The sequence below is a fragment of the Molossus molossus genome, unplaced genomic scaffold (assembly GCF_014108415.1).
Source record: "Molossus molossus isolate mMolMol1 unplaced genomic scaffold, mMolMol1.p scaffold_m16_p_3, whole genome shotgun sequence".
Classification (NCBI taxonomy): Eukaryota; Metazoa; Chordata; class Mammalia; order Chiroptera; family Molossidae; genus Molossus; species Molossus molossus.
In genome coordinates, this window is record NW_023425366.1 from 50,827,099 (window position 1) to 50,842,846 (window position 15,748).

The 15,748-nt window shown below is 36.3% G+C and overlaps 1 protein-coding gene across 4 annotated transcripts in view; it reads right to left on the reverse strand.

The window, feature by feature from the left end:
- Window positions 1-15,748, reverse strand: part of CERT1 (ceramide transporter 1) — a 94,478-nt gene that overhangs the window by 59,482 nt on the left and 19,248 nt on the right. The window contains exon 1 of one of the 4 annotated variants that reach the window (XM_036278894.1): window positions 10,045-10,159. The exons of the other annotated variants lie outside the window; for them this stretch is intronic. Within the exon in view, the coding sequence (XP_036134787.1) occupies window positions 10,045-10,047 (3 nt within the window). The 5' untranslated portion in view covers window positions 10,048-10,159. Of the gene's footprint in view, window positions 1-10,044; window positions 10,160-15,748 lie in introns of those variants that run through there. 4 annotated transcript variants of the gene reach the window in all.

Below are 15,748 nucleotides of genomic sequence, written 5' to 3' on the forward strand. Positions count from 1 at the left end.
AATAAAATACCAAAAAATGCCTAAAAACTGATTTGAAAACTCCCTTAAAGTTAAAACTAAATTTTATAGTTTGGTTTAATCATGTGGAAGATATATATAAAATATCATTCTGTACAGTCTGTTCATCAGCCCATCCATACTCTAAAGCAGTGGTATAAAATACAGTCAAGTCAAAATGCTGGCTTATTTTTTAACAGCACTTGGCTTTTTAAAAGCTTATTCTTTTTTCTAGCAACACTCCAGCAAGTAATACAAAAAAGAGAGAGAGACAGAAATGAAGTAACTTCCTCACAGTGTCAAAAATTATCTAGTTAGCTCTGGCCGGTTTGGCCCAGTGATTAGAGTGCTGGCCTGCAGACCAAAGGGTCCCAGGTTTGATTCCCAGTCAGGGGTACATGCCTGGATTGCAGGTTAGATCCTTGACTCTGGTCCAGGTGAGTGCGGGAGGCAGCCAATCAATGTGTCTTTCTCACATCAATGCTTCTCTCTCTCTCTTCCCTTCCCTTCCACTCTATCTGAAAATCAATTGAAGCACATCCTTGGGTGACAATTAACAACAAAAAAAAAGAGAGCGAGCGAGCAAGCAAGCGAGCGAGAGACATTCTCAATAAATTTACTTCAAAAAAATTAGTTATTAATGATATAGTCCTGGATTTCTGAATGATATAGTCCTCCCACCCACAAAATAGACTGCCCTTTTCCATTTTAATTATGGAAAGAGAAAATACAAGATTAATAAGGACAATGGAGTATTTCCCAGAAACTGAAATCTGTAATAAAAACAAATAAGCTTGCTATGTTGTGAGCATCTACTTTCAATATTATTATTTTAAAGCAAACCACATGAGAAGCAAGAATCTACAATTAGGAAGACAATTTTATCAATAGAGTTGTGATTTAAGATATCACAAGTTGCAATGGCAATAATTTTATTCTTGTCTAGGTCAACATAACAGAATATTTGAGATAAGAAAATTTGGCACAATAATTTCATGCTCAGAAATATTAAACATCTCACCTATTTAGCATTTCAAATACGTATGGATCCCCCTACAGAAGCAACAGCCTCCGAAATAGAAAAAAACAAAACAAAAACACAAGGATCAGAGTGAGAAGAAAGGCTCTAGTATCACTGTAACCACTAGACAACAAGACAAATCAGTCATTACAACATCCTGGGCTCAATTTTCTTATCTTTAAAATGATATGGCTAGTTTAGTACTATAGTTCTCCATACTACACCTAAATACCTAAAGCTTAGGCTAAAAATGTGTGTGTGTGTGTGTGTGTGTGTGTGTGTGTGTGTGTGTATGCCAAATGTAAGGCAGTTCTTTGTTGAATCAGATGGAAAGATTTAACACAGTTCATTCAGAAATCCAACATTTATAATGTATCAGACAAGAAGAGGTTCAATCTACAATGATTTTCAGGAATAGCAGCATCTCATGGATCAAATTAAAAAATATATATTTAAGAAAACAGTATTAAAGAGGACTTTATCATACACTAACTACCTAAATAAAGGCCAACAGCAATACAATTAACTTCATTGAGTAGAATCTTGTTTTTACCCTCAAGATCATACTGAAAAACAGAACATTTGCTCAGATTAGTTCCAGGAAGATTTTTTTTCTTTTCAGATCCCATTCTTGTATCACAATTAAAAAAAAAAACACCAAATATAACATCTCATTTGAAAGTCATTTATAAAACTATATTATTCATTTTCCATTTTCATCTACTAGAACATGAGATGAGGTTTTCTTTACAGACATATCTAAATAGGCAAAATGTTATAGTGAGATGAAACTGGAAGGATTAAGCAGGGCCTTATCACACACCCATGTAATCTGCTAAAAGAATGCAGAAGAAAATAAGACACTGTGTCTATCACAATTGGAAGTACTAAAAAAATCCCCAAATACAATATAGTACTGTAGAAGTAGAGGGTAACAACAGGTGCTCTCACTCCTTGATTTCAGACCTTCATTTCTTGTACTTATAATTATGGGCTTTGGATTCCATAACATATCCTTTTCTCTACAGGGGGAAATTAGTAAACTACCAAGCTCTTCCTCTGTACCAAAGCTATTTAAGAACCCAACCTGTGATACAAAAGATGATTCTAAATAAACTAAATTTAACACCCTGAAATTCAGTCTTATCTTTTTCAGTCCTTCTTCCTTTGAGGGAGCCTTTGTGATATTAAAAGGAAGCTGAGAAATAACTAGATAAATCAAATGAGGCTGTACAAAGGAAATCTGTTAAACAAAATTTCTACTCTAGCTTTAGAAAACAAATACTAAAGGATAAGGGAGATCTTTTCTGCTTTGCTTGGAAAGAGGTTCAAACTTTAAATGGATGTTTTATATATTCATTCCAGAGAGCCATCTTGGACAAATAATAACAAAAACAGTAAAAGCGAATACTTAGGACACTTACTTTGTGCCAGACATGATGCTAAAGCTTTACGTGCATTATTTTATTTAATCCTTTTTTATCCTCACTTGAGGACATTTTTCCATTTTTTTGTTCAGATAGAGTGGGGGGGAGAGGAAGCCAGAGAGAGAGAGGGAGGGAGAGAGAGAGGGAGGTACATCGATGTGAAAGGGACACATCGAGTGGCTGCCACCTGCACGACCCAAACAGGGCTGGGGACAAACTGCAACTGAGGTACATGCCCCTAGTGGGTACCAAACCCAGGTCTCTTGGGACTGCAGGCCCACCCGCTAACTGCTGAGCCAAACCAGCCAGGGCATTTTATTTAATCCTTTTAACGGTGTATGGGAAATGGGTACTATCATTACACTCATTTTATAGGTGATTTTATGTAAGCCTTCAGACTCACACAATTGATAAGTAAGGGAGCCAGGACTTAAACCAGATTCAATTAATTGTTCATGCCATTTATCATTATGTTATGCTGCCTCAACATCCAGAGACTTTTCCTTCTACTTCTCTCCAATCTGTCCCTTTCTGTATTTTCCCACTGCCATTCTCTAGCTCTGGTCACTGACTATCTCATTTTAGATAAATCCTCCAGCTTTCTAACTGCTTTTAGTCTTGTTCCTCTTGAAATCCTTTCTAGTGTAGCCAAGCAATCCTTTAAAAATAGACAAATGATTCTTCATTTCGTGTTTTAAATTCTACTTGGCTCCCCACTTCTCCTATGATCAAGTCCCTACATTACTTATAAGACCATTAGAGGTAGAAATAAAATTACACTAAACTACTATCAGCCTCCATATTCATTTACTACCCACTACTTAAAATGTGGTTGCATCAGTCAGTATTGCTGTAATAGGGTCTTTTATTCTAGCATGTATTTGTTGTAAGGAGATATTACCTATTTTGAAACAATGAACTAAAGAAATAGACAAGGATACTAGTAATGTGTTACAGTGAAGAAATCTTTAATACTTTGCAATACTTATAAGTGCTTAATAAATGTTAGTTACTATTGCTTCTTCACCCCCCACAAAGGCAAGATATTCCTTTATATCTCTACTCCAAGAACTCTTACATAGGGGAAAATAAAATAAAAGCAGCTAGCAGCAGAAGTAACAAAATACCAACACTGCTCTTTTTTTTTTTTTTTATCCTCACCCGAGGACATTTTCCCATTTTTTTGTTCAGGTAGAGTGGGAGGGAGAAAGAGGAACAGAGAGAGAGAGAAACATCGATGTGAAAGGAACACATCAAGTGGCTGCCACCCGCATGACCAACCATGGCCGGGGACAAATTGCAACCGAGGTACGCGCCCTTAGCGGGAACCAAACCCGGGTCTCTCAGGACCGCAGGTCGACACTCTAACCGCTGAGCCAAACCGGCCAGGGCCCAACACTACTCTTTAACTTCCTTATTGTATGATTTGCCCCAGAAAAAAAGGTCAGTGAATATTTATTTTCTTTTAGAAGTTCCATAAGTACAGAATAAAAAGGTCATAATTCTATTCTTTTATCTAATTGCAAAGAGATTGCAGTGGCAAAACAGTTAATGCTAACTTCTGAAGCTCCCTTAAATGTTCCAATAAGAGAAAAAACAGGTTTAATACGTTTAAACAGTATTCACAGGATTGTTAAAATGTTAAGATTATATTTGGCTAAGGCACCAGAGCCATAAATTCTACTTTGCAAGGATCCTAAAAGAAATATATGCACATAAAATAGTGGTCAGCAGATGAGCATTCTTTATTACTCTGGGGCTTTGACCCCAAACTAAATTTTCCACAAAAGATATGCAGTCTTTCTTAGAGGGTAGGAGAGAAATTGAGACCTATATCAAATATGAAAAGAAACCCATAACGTATTGCTGGTGGAGAAAAAGTTGTTTATAAAACAGTATGGCATTATTTATGTAAAACTGTCAGGCTGTACATGTAAAGATGTATCTGGAAAGAATGTTTACCAATGATGAATATTATTCATTTCTATGTGGCTGGAATTATCACTTTTTCTCTCCTTTAGATCTCAGCATTTTCTGTATTGTTTGAATTATTTATAGCAATCATATATCACTTCTACAAAAATTAAAACAGAAAAAGTCAAAGGACATTTTTCATCTATCTCACTTGGAAAAAGTTGAAAAACGAATAATGCTGGTAAAGTTTCAGTGAAATGAAGATCTGCACATTCGGAAGATGAAATGTACATCAGTATAATCTTTTTGAAAAGCAATTTGGCAAAATTTATATCAAAAGTGCTCGTATCCTTAAACCTAGCCACTCTACTTCTGAGAATCTGTTATAATGACCCAACTACACAGCAGAAAAATGCTTTTTGTAAGAAGGCAACATATAAAAAATTAAAATATACAGGTCAAATAATAAGCAAACGAGCACCAAAATCACAGTACAATAAAATGTTAACAAAGCTGTGTTATAAGGAGAAAATGATGTTAGATTGGAGGGGAAAAAGAGTTTGGGGGGTAAAATGTACCGAGAATAAGAAAGAAATACACTAAAATGAAGAGTAATCGTCTTAGTTATAAATTAAAGATAGTATTTTTTTTTTTCCTTATGAGCAAATATTACTTTAATTTATTAATTTAATTTTTTTATCCTCACCCGAGGACATTTTTGCATTTATCTTGAGACAGGGCGGGAGGGAGAAAGGGAGGAAGAGAGAGAAAGAAACATCGATGTGAGAGAGACACACCAACTGGTCGTCACCCACACAACCCCAATCGGAGCCGGGGACAAACTGCAACCAAGGTACATGCCCTTAGTGGGAACCGAACCCGGGACATGCTGGTCCGCGGGCCGACGCTCTAACCATCGAGCCAAACTGGCCAGGGCGAGCAAATATTACTTTTAAAAACCAGAGTGGGGGAGCAATAAAATCTAACTAAGAAAACTGTAGGAATATTTTTAAAAGACCTAAAGAATTTTCAGATGTAACTATGGGAAAGGTTTTTTAAAGGGGGTTGACTGATCATTTATATTTTAGTATTCAACTACACAGTCATCCCTCACCACTTTGCACTTCAACTTTCACGTTTTTTCCAAATATATTCATTAAAAAGTTGATTGAGAGTGAAAATGATACAGCGTGCGCTTGGTTGTCTGAGTCAATTATACATCCCTGTATTACAATTAAAATTAAAATTACTGTACGTATGGACTGTAGACATATGTATTCGAGCAACCCTAGAATCCTATAACGCCAAGTGCAACCACTAGAGTCTGGAATGGATTAACCGCGGAAAAATGAGGGACGACTGTATATCCATGAGACTAGCTGAAATTAACTAGAAAGGGGGGGGTATTACAAAAAACTGAGGTTGTTGTTCTTCGAATAATGTCACCATCACTGATCAATGTTCTTATAATCTATTCAATTTCACTTTTTTATGCAAAAATGGGAATAACACCTAGAAAGGGCTTCCATGAAGATTAAATGATAATAGTGCCTAATTACTCCTCTATCCTTCTACAGATCAAAGGGATGCTACTGAAAAGAACAAGGACCTAGGGAAATGAAGTGATATAAGCATTCGTATCAATGGTCTTATCTAGTCTGCCAAGAACATGAACATGAATAAAAAATGACAGAACTGTTTTCAGCTAGGATAATATTTTAACCTGAAGGACCTTCATTTACTTTGCTATCTATTCTTATTATTCCTAACCCAATACTGTGTTTCATCCCTTAATTCCAAACAAACCCAGAATATTTACCAGGCAATAAAGACAACATAAGCAAAACAATTTTTAGGCTATTAGTTAAAAGATTTAATGAAAAGGAGTTTTGTACTCTTTGATTTAAAAAACAACACCACATTTTATTCCAGCTAATATACAATATACTCAGCAAGTAAAATTAGAAAACAGTTACCACTGCTGTCAATATGTGTAGTCATAACACCCACCATTACTTTTCCACATCAAATATAGAAAAAGCAGAACTCCATCTCTCCCAGTGACTGTCAGAAATCTCCCCTCCTGATTAAATAAAAATTCAAACACAATACTGAAACACTAAAAAATGACTTTTGTAGCATAACTTCATTTTCTTTTTAATTTTTTTTCTTTATTGATTTTTAGAGAGAGATGAGGGAAGAGGGGGAGAGAGAGAAACTTCGATGAGAGAGACCATCCAGTGGCTGCCTCCTGCATGCCCCTCACTAGGTGCATGGGTCAACACTAAACCACTGAGCCACACGGGCTGGGCTAACCTCATTTTCTTTAATATTTTCAGTAGTAACAATATGGGAACAGTTATTTAACTCTAGTTAACTGCCTATTTTTTTCCTTTTTCTTCTCTTATCTTAAAAAATAGTTTTTGCAAGCAAATTATAGACTAATAAAGGCTAGAGAAATAAGCTGAAAATCTAGTAATATTCACCTGAATTATAGCAGCAAATTCAAAGCATTATAAAAACTTGCAAATTTGGTAAACCCTATACTGAGTTATACAATATACTTGCAGAACACTGTATTAACTGCCAATTCCATCCTACCCTTTAAGCTTAAGTAAATATACAATTAATTGTAAATGAACTGAGGGTGGCCAATTCATAGTAACCTGGAGTGAAAAGGCAATCAGATTTTCTTAAGACATTTACTTTTGAAAATGCCAAGAGATTATGGAGTTAGCAGCAGGAGTTGAAGCTGAAAAGAAGCCAAAGATAAGAAAAGGTCATGACAAACCAAGGAAGAAGAAACTAACAATAGGATCAAAGAGCAAAAGTAATAAATAAACAAAATCTATGAAAGAGAGAGAGAAGAATAAAATGAATTTAAGCTACTCAGGTGAAAGGATAGTAACCGAGTTCTGTTAACAAAAAGATCACTGAGAGTTAAGTATACAGTTGGGGATTTCCGTGCAGGTAGGGCATTCTACATTTTCTTGGTTCCTGACAATATTCCCATTTCTCAAGGTAATATGGATTGGTCTGTGCTCCCTGTAACCTACAAAGCTTAATTAAAATAAATAGACCCATTACATCAATAATCCATGGGATCTTTTCAAATTTTCAATATTTACCTAATCTGAAAAAGATAATTATGTTCAGCTTTAGTATATAGTGCAAAACTCTTTTCCAAAGTGCTCGCACTCAATTTATACCTTTTGCTCCTCATCCTCACCAACACTTGGTATTAAGTCAAGCTACTCTGCCAGGTGAACGGTGGTTATCTCACTGCTGTTTAAATTTAGGTTATCTTGATGACTAACAGAAGAGAGTATTCATTTAGATATCCTGTTTTATGAAGTGTCAGTGCAAGTCTTTGGCTTTTTTATTTTTAATTAAGTTTTATGAACTTTTCCTACTGATTTGTAGGACTCCTCTATTTTTTTTTTTAAAAAATGTTATCAAGTTATATCTCAATTGACTACATAGTTAATATGATTAGCTACCTTAGTATCTTCTTTCTTCACTGTTCCATGTAAAAGTTTCTGATTTCTCTTTTACCATCCTGGTAAAAGATAAAACACCTTTGCCCGGCTGGTGTGACTCACCTATGTACCAAGAGGTCACCTGTTTGATTCCCGGTCAGGGCACATGTCCAGGTTGTGAGCCTGATCCCCAGTGGGGGACATGTGGGAGGCAGCCAATCAAAGTTCTCTCTCATCAATGTTTCTATCTCTCTCTCTAAAATCAATCAAGAGCCCTGGCCGGTTTTGCTCAGTGGTTAGAGCATCGGCCTGCGGTCCCGAGAGACCCGGGTTCGGTTCCCGCTAAGGGCATGTACCTTGGTTGCAGTTTGTCCCCGGCCCTGGTTGGTCGTGTGGGTGGCAGCCACTCGATGTGTCCCTTTCACATCGATGTTTCTCTCTCTCCCTCCCATTCTACCTGAACAAAAAAATGGAAAAAATGTCCTCGGGTGAGGATAAAAAATAAATAAATAAATAAATAAAATAAAATAAAGAAAAATTATATACATATATATAAAAATAAAAGATAAAGACCTTCCTCAGGTAAAAGAACCTGGCTGAACTCTATAAATTACTGACATCTATTCCCTCTTTTCAAGAAGATATACTTTTAATTTTCTGTTGTTATTGTTGTTAATCCTCACCCAAGGATATTTTTCCATTGCTACTTAGAGTGGAAAGGAGGGCTGGGGAGAGTGAGAAGCATCGATGTGATCTGAGGGACACATCGAGTGGTTGCCTTCTGCAAGACCCTGCCCAGGGCTGGGGATTGAACCTGCAACCCAGATATGTGCCTTTGACCAGGAATCGAATCCAAGGCCCTTCAGTCCAAAGGCTGACACACTTAATAGTTGAGCCAAACCAGCCAGGGCAAGATGATACACTTTTAATTAAGTATTTAGGTAACTATGAAAGCACAAAGTGCAAATGTTGGCTCAGGTGAATTCAGATTTCAAAAATTGCAGGTGACAAAAAGTTATTTTAAAAGCCCTTGACAGTTGAATATAAGAAAACAGTTGAATTATCTTTATTACAGAACACAAAGACTATTGTAAAATTTGATTCCATTTTCTTTCCATCAACATGGCATGATGCAAATAAATGAAAAATTTGTTCTAATCCACTGATCTCATACAATTACTTACATAAAACATGCACTAAAAATAGTACTTTAAAGTTATATTTGCATTCTTAAACCTTTATGAATTAAATCGGATTCAAAATGCAAAGCTAAGTTTATATGATAATCATTTATTTATAAATCAAACAAGTATAGAAAGAACCTAGTTATCCATTAAGAAAATTTTCCTACATTACAGTTGATTAAAAATGGCAAAGAGATAATGACTTTACATAATCTTGATATTTAAATGCTAAGAAGTAATAGGCATATTTTGCCACCTAGCTACTTTAAAATAGTTTTCTAATAAGGTTATGTCAAATTTAACACAAAAGTTAAGTTATTAAATGAGCTAAAATTGGAGGAAAAGTACCCAAATCAAGCTGACTCTGGGGTAGTATGGGGGGAAAATTTTTCGTTATGGCAAAGAGCAACACAATTTTTTTTTTTTTTTTTTATCCTCACCCGAGGACATTTTTCCATCTTTTTGTACAGATAGAGTGGGAGGGAGAGAGAGGAAGAGAGAGAGAGAGAGAGAAACATCGATGTGAAAGGGACACATCGAGTGGCTGCCACCCGCACGACCAACCAGGGCCGGGGACAAACCGCAACCGAGGTACATGCCCTTAGCGGGTACCGAACCCGGGTATCTCCGGACCGCAGGCCAACGCTCTAACCGCTGAGCCAAACTGGCCAGGGCAAGAGCAACACAATTTTTTAAAGATCTTGAAAATGAGTGTTAGGTACATTTACATGGCTCAATCATGAGACTCTTTTAGTAAGAAGCTTTTTTTCACACCCAATTCATTTCAAGTAAAATATATAAATTACTTTAGAAAATTGTTTTCTTATATTATTTCCTCAGACAGAAATCCTTAAACTTCTCAGGCTGAGAATAAACCTTTCTTCTAAAAGTATTCAATGATGCTTCAACATATGAATTAGTGGGCGCTTTCACAAAGGGTAAGAACAAATCCATAAACATTAAATTATAAAACAACTGCCTAAAAATACCCACTACAGAAAATCAACATCTGTAAAAATTACCATTTGGATTCCTTCTCCCTAATTGTGCATTTTCCTATGACTCCTCACGTCTTGGAGAATTTCCAAAATGTGAGAAAAGTCTGTGTGGTCCATGATCATCAAAATTTCAGGATCTAATAAGGTTGCTCCCTTATGGACATAAAGGAATGTCATCATTAGTACAAACTCTGTTAGAGTCAATAAAACTTAAGTTTTTCAATATGATTCCTAAATCTGCTAGTGCCAGGAGAGCCTTTCTACTAGTTTTTTTTTTTTTTTTTTTTTTTAGGGTGGTGGTAGTGGTAGTAGAAGTAAATTTCTTTCATGGTAAAAGAAACTGTATTTAGTCAAAACATAATTGTAGAAGATTTTAAGCATAATCCTGTAATTCTCTTAAATAACAGTATCAACAGATGACTTATGACATTTCCTTGATAAACTAATTATATAGAAAATACTCACCAAGGCCCTTTGATAATATATACATTTTTACTAGAAAAGTATTAGTGTGATCAAAAAACAACCATCTTAACTTTACATTCACACAGTTTTTACTTTTATTTATTTACTTTATCCTCATCAGAGGAAATTTTTGCATTTACCTTCAGACACAGCAAGAGGGAGAAAGAGAGGAAGAGAGAGAGAAACATCGATGTGAGAGAGACACATCAAGTGGATGCCATCTACACGACCCCAACCGGGACCAGGGACAAACTGCAACCGAGGCACATGCCCTTAGTGGAAATTGAACCCGGGTCTCTCTGGACCATGGGTCGACGCTCTAACCACTGAGTGAAATTGGCCAGGGCACAGCTTTTACTTTTAAAATAATTTTCACAGCCCTGGCCGGTTTGCCTCAGCGGTTGGAGCGTTGGCCTGCGGTACAGAGAGACCCGGGTTCGGTTCCCGCTAAGGGCACGTACCTCGGTTGCAGTTTGTCCCCGGCCCTGGTTGGTCGTGAGGGTGGCAGCCACTCGATGTGTCCCTTCACATCGATGTTTCTCTCTCTCTCTCTCCCTCCCGCTCTATCTGAACAAAAAATGGAAAAATGTCCTCGGGTGAGGATAAAAAAAATAAAAATAAAATAATTTTCACAAACACCATCTCATTTGACCTCAAGACAACATGGGAAATGGCCAAGAGATGTAAAAACAAAAAAAAAAAATCTCACTTCTTTAAAAGGCATTTATTTAGTGTTGCCTTAGATCCAAGGAGAAATGTAGAATATGAATGGACTACACACAATAAAGCCAGAACACTATTTCAAAATAAAATTACTGGTCTGGTATACATATGTCCCTTTCTAAATTTTAAACTTAAGTAGATACTTTTAATTTAAGAATGACCTCAGAAATATCTTTCTTCCATAGGGGCCACTGTCTAATGTCACAATGAATTATGCACTTTCTAATATACTGAGAAAATTTATATTATGGGATGATCTTTTTAAAACTTTTCTTGTAATGAGTAAGTTATTCTGGAATGAATACCAAGGACAAAACAACAAAGCTAGATTGAGAATAAAGAACTCTCCATTGTACTTCTGGTAGTAATTATTCTAACACCACTATAAAGATTAAAATTTAAAAAAAAAATCATATATTTTGCCCATAAAATCTGTTTTACAATACTGTAAATTATTGCAACTGGAAAATTTGTGTGCCCAATGTTTTGCTGATTACTACAAAGAAATTGTATAATAAGTGAACCTTTAAGGAGCTTATCGTCTAAAATAAACACTAGAGATAAGAAGAACATATAAAAATGAGAGTACTGTGATTCAAGAAGCCCACAATTTAAGTCAACAAAATATATTTCAAATACATACATACTTATAGCATGGCAGAACTGCTTGCTGCCCAAAAGCTCTGGTTCTCAGGTCAGATAGACCTAGGTTCCTTCACTAATTAGCAGTTTAACCTTGGACAAGTTACTTAACCTAATATCTAAAATAGGATAATAATGTTACACTCTCAAGATTTTGAGAGTAAAATGAGATGTTATGTCAAGTGTTCACCATATCTGACATACATCAGTTCTCAAAATATTAGCTATCATTATCATCATCACTACATTATGTATTGTCAAAGAGATCCTGTAAGATCGAACTGTTGGGGGTGGGGGTGGGGTGTGTGTGTGTGTGTGTGTGTGTGTGTGTGAGAGAGAGAGAGATTGTCTAATATATAGAGGTTATTATATTGAGCCTCCTGGGAAGGAAAAGAATAAAAACCTCAAATTTCTTTCAAATATTGAAAATTACTTAAATCTGTCAGGGAAGTTCTGACAGATTTAAGTTATTAAGTAAAACAAGACAATGAAGGCCCATCTGATGACGTTAGAAGAGAAAAAGACAGATCTATTATTCTAAGTGTCCTGTCCAATCATAATAAGAACAGGTGGAGCAATGAGACAGTAACCAAGAATTGAATGAGTTGGAATGATGGAAACCCAGGTCAACTTTAAAGTACAACACTCCTGGTTTATCATAACTGGGTTATTTTGCTTGCTTGTTTTTTTTGTTTGGGGGAGGTGGTGGCGCACATACTGCATTCTGTCATCTTTCCTCCTTTAAGTATTTTACCAGTGTCACGTAGCTATTAAGTAACAGTGCCAAAATTCAATCCCATATTTGCCAGACCCCAGTATTCAAACACTAATTAATACAATAAAAATGCTTTCTGACAATCCATGGGCAGAAAGATGAGTTCATATTTGTCATGCATATATATATGGTAGTAGAACTCAGATGATACACTCTAACCTGCAGGAGGTCAACTTATGGAAATTATTTTTAAATATTCAGAGTCTACCAACAGTAAATAATAATAGAAAGCAGAATCAACATAAAATTGAATCCTAAGAATCCATGAACTAAAAGGTAGTCAAGTCTCAAGCAAGTCCTTAAGTTTAATCTGAACCTCAGTTTTCTCTTCTGTAAAACATTTCTCTCACCTATTAGGATAGCAGGGAGAAAATAAAGCACATGAAGTACAAACAATAAATAGTACTTGGTGATCCTCAATAAAGAGTAGAGCTCCTATCATCATCATCATCACCACCACGCCTTAACAATTTGATACTAATTTTGAATAGCAATACAGGAATGCATGCTTAAATAGTAAAATTAAAATATTTAGGTTCCACATTCAATATTCTTTAGTGATACTCAGTAACTTAGAAAACATCTCACTACCTCCTTATTCCTGGTCTATGAAAAAAGTGAAAATGTGCTGATTATATTTGGTGATAGTATTTTAATTTTTTCCCTCCTATATGTTAGTTTAATAACTCAATTTATTTCTACAATTCACATGCAATTTAAATTTTCACTGATATGTTGCTTAGTTGGCACATATCATATATTTTACATTAAAATTAAATAACTAAGTAGTAATAAGAATAACAATTAACAATGATTCCTCCTTTCTTGTCCATGAATAAATTATCTTTAGAAATCAGAGAAGAAACATTTACAGTATATCTGGAACCTGCTGTTGAATCTTTTTTTAAGAACTTAAATTCACCAAAAATCTGTTATCTCAGCTTAAGTCACAGGGCTCTGAATCTATCCGTTGTTCAAAGAAACAAAGAAATCAATGATAGGGAAGAAATACATGCTTCATATACACGTCTTCACTCAAAAAAAAATACAAACTGGGAGCATACAAAAAATTCTGGTTCAGCTTTACTAAGAAAAACAAGCAAAATAAAATATACTTAATTAAACAGAAAACAACCAGCCCTGTAATCTAAATCAAGTGATTAAAAGTCATCTCAGATAAAAATATATAAATTAGCTCTGGCCGGTTTGGCTCAGCAGTCAAGAGTGTCGGCCTTCCGACTGAGGGGGTCTCAGGTTTGATTCCTGAGGCACGTACCTGGGCTGCAGGTTTGACCCTTGGCCCTGGACAGGGTAGTGCAGGAGACAACCAATTGATATCTCTCTCCCACATCAATGTTTCTCTCTCTCTCTCCCCCTCCCTCCCTTCTATTCTATCTGGAAATCAATGGGAAAATATCCTTAGGTGAAGACTATTAAAAAAAAAAAAGAGCCCTGGCCGGTTTGGCTCAGCGGTTAGAGCATCAGCCTGTGGTCCCGAGAGACCAAGGTTCGGTTCCCGCTAAGGGCATGTACCTTGGTTGCAGTTTGTCCCCGGCCCTGGTCAGTGGTGCGGGTGGCAGCCACTCAATGTGTCCCTTTCACATTGATGTTTCTCTCTCTCTCTTCCTCTCTCTCCCTCCCACTCTACCTGAACAAAAAATGTCCTCAGGTGAGGATTAAAAAAAAAAAAGAGAGAGCCCTGGCCGGTTTGGCTCAGCGGTTAGAGCGTCGGCCTGCGGTCCTGAGAGACCCGGGTTCGGTTCCTGCTAAGGGCGCGTACCTCGGTTGCAGTTTGTCCCTGGCCCTAGTCGGTTGTGCGGGTGGCAGCCACTCGATGTGTTCCTTTCACATCGATGTTTCTCTCCCTCTCTCTGTTCCTCTCTCTCCCTCCCACTCTACCTGAACAAAAAATGGAAAAATGTCCTCGAGTGAGGATAAAAAAAAAAAGAAAAAGAAAATTAGTTGTACTTAACATCTTTAATCATTAAGAGGGCTGACCCCGATTCAATTCACAAACTAGACCACTCTCCTTATGTGCACATTTAGCAACTTTCACTGAATATAGAACTCTTCATCCAGAAACAACATGGTATAATTTAATCATAACTCCAAACCCATTCTTTTTTCCACTATGTCACAAATGGAAAGATATATCAGCCACTCTTGTAACTTTACATATATTATCCCATGTATTCCTTACATACACTAAGAGGTGAATTTATCATACCCAAGGTCACATATGTTATACTTGGCACAGGCTGCAGTGTCTGATTTCAGGTAAGCTCCAAAACAATAAGATTCTGGAATTCTCATCTTTCTTTTAAATAATAGAATACTGTTTCCCATTTTTAGACTCTTTTCTAAAGTAATAATACCAAGATAATTAAGATTCACAAAATTTTTATTATTTATTTATTTTAGAGGGAAAGGACAGGAGAGAGACAGAAACATCGATTGATTGCCTTCTTTATGCGCCGACTGAAGATCGAACCTGCGACACTTCAGTGCACAGAACACTGCTCAACCAACTGGGTCACACTGGGCAGGGCAAGAAACCTATCATTTTAAAAACAATTTCCAACTAAATGTAAGTAATCAGCATTCTTTAGATTGGCAAATTTATAAATCTACTTCATAACTTTTAAAAACATGTTTTTCTTTTAGTAAATATGTTTTTTATTGATTTTAGAGAGAGAGGAACAGAGAGGGAGAGAAAGAGAGAAACATCGATCAGCTGCCTCCTGCAAACCCAGTACTGGTGATTGAGTCTGAAACTTGAGCATGTGCCCTGACCAAAAATCAAGCTCAAAACAATTTGGTGCGTGGGATGACACTCCAACCAATTGAGCCACACCAGCCAGGGCCACAAAAATGTAAAACCAATATAATACTAAAGCTAAAACAGAGAGAAAAAGATGGGCATCACAGCCAGTTTTCTTTAGGCTGGGAAAAATTCAGAATCAATAATGAAACAAAACTAACGCATGATCAATATCAGGAATATGCCTTTGGTATCCCAGGTCAGACTGGTTTTTCCTGTTTTGTGTGTATGTGTTTTGCACCTCTCAACCAAAACAGGTGTTTCAACTACAACTCTGTGAAACCCAAATGAACAAGTACAGA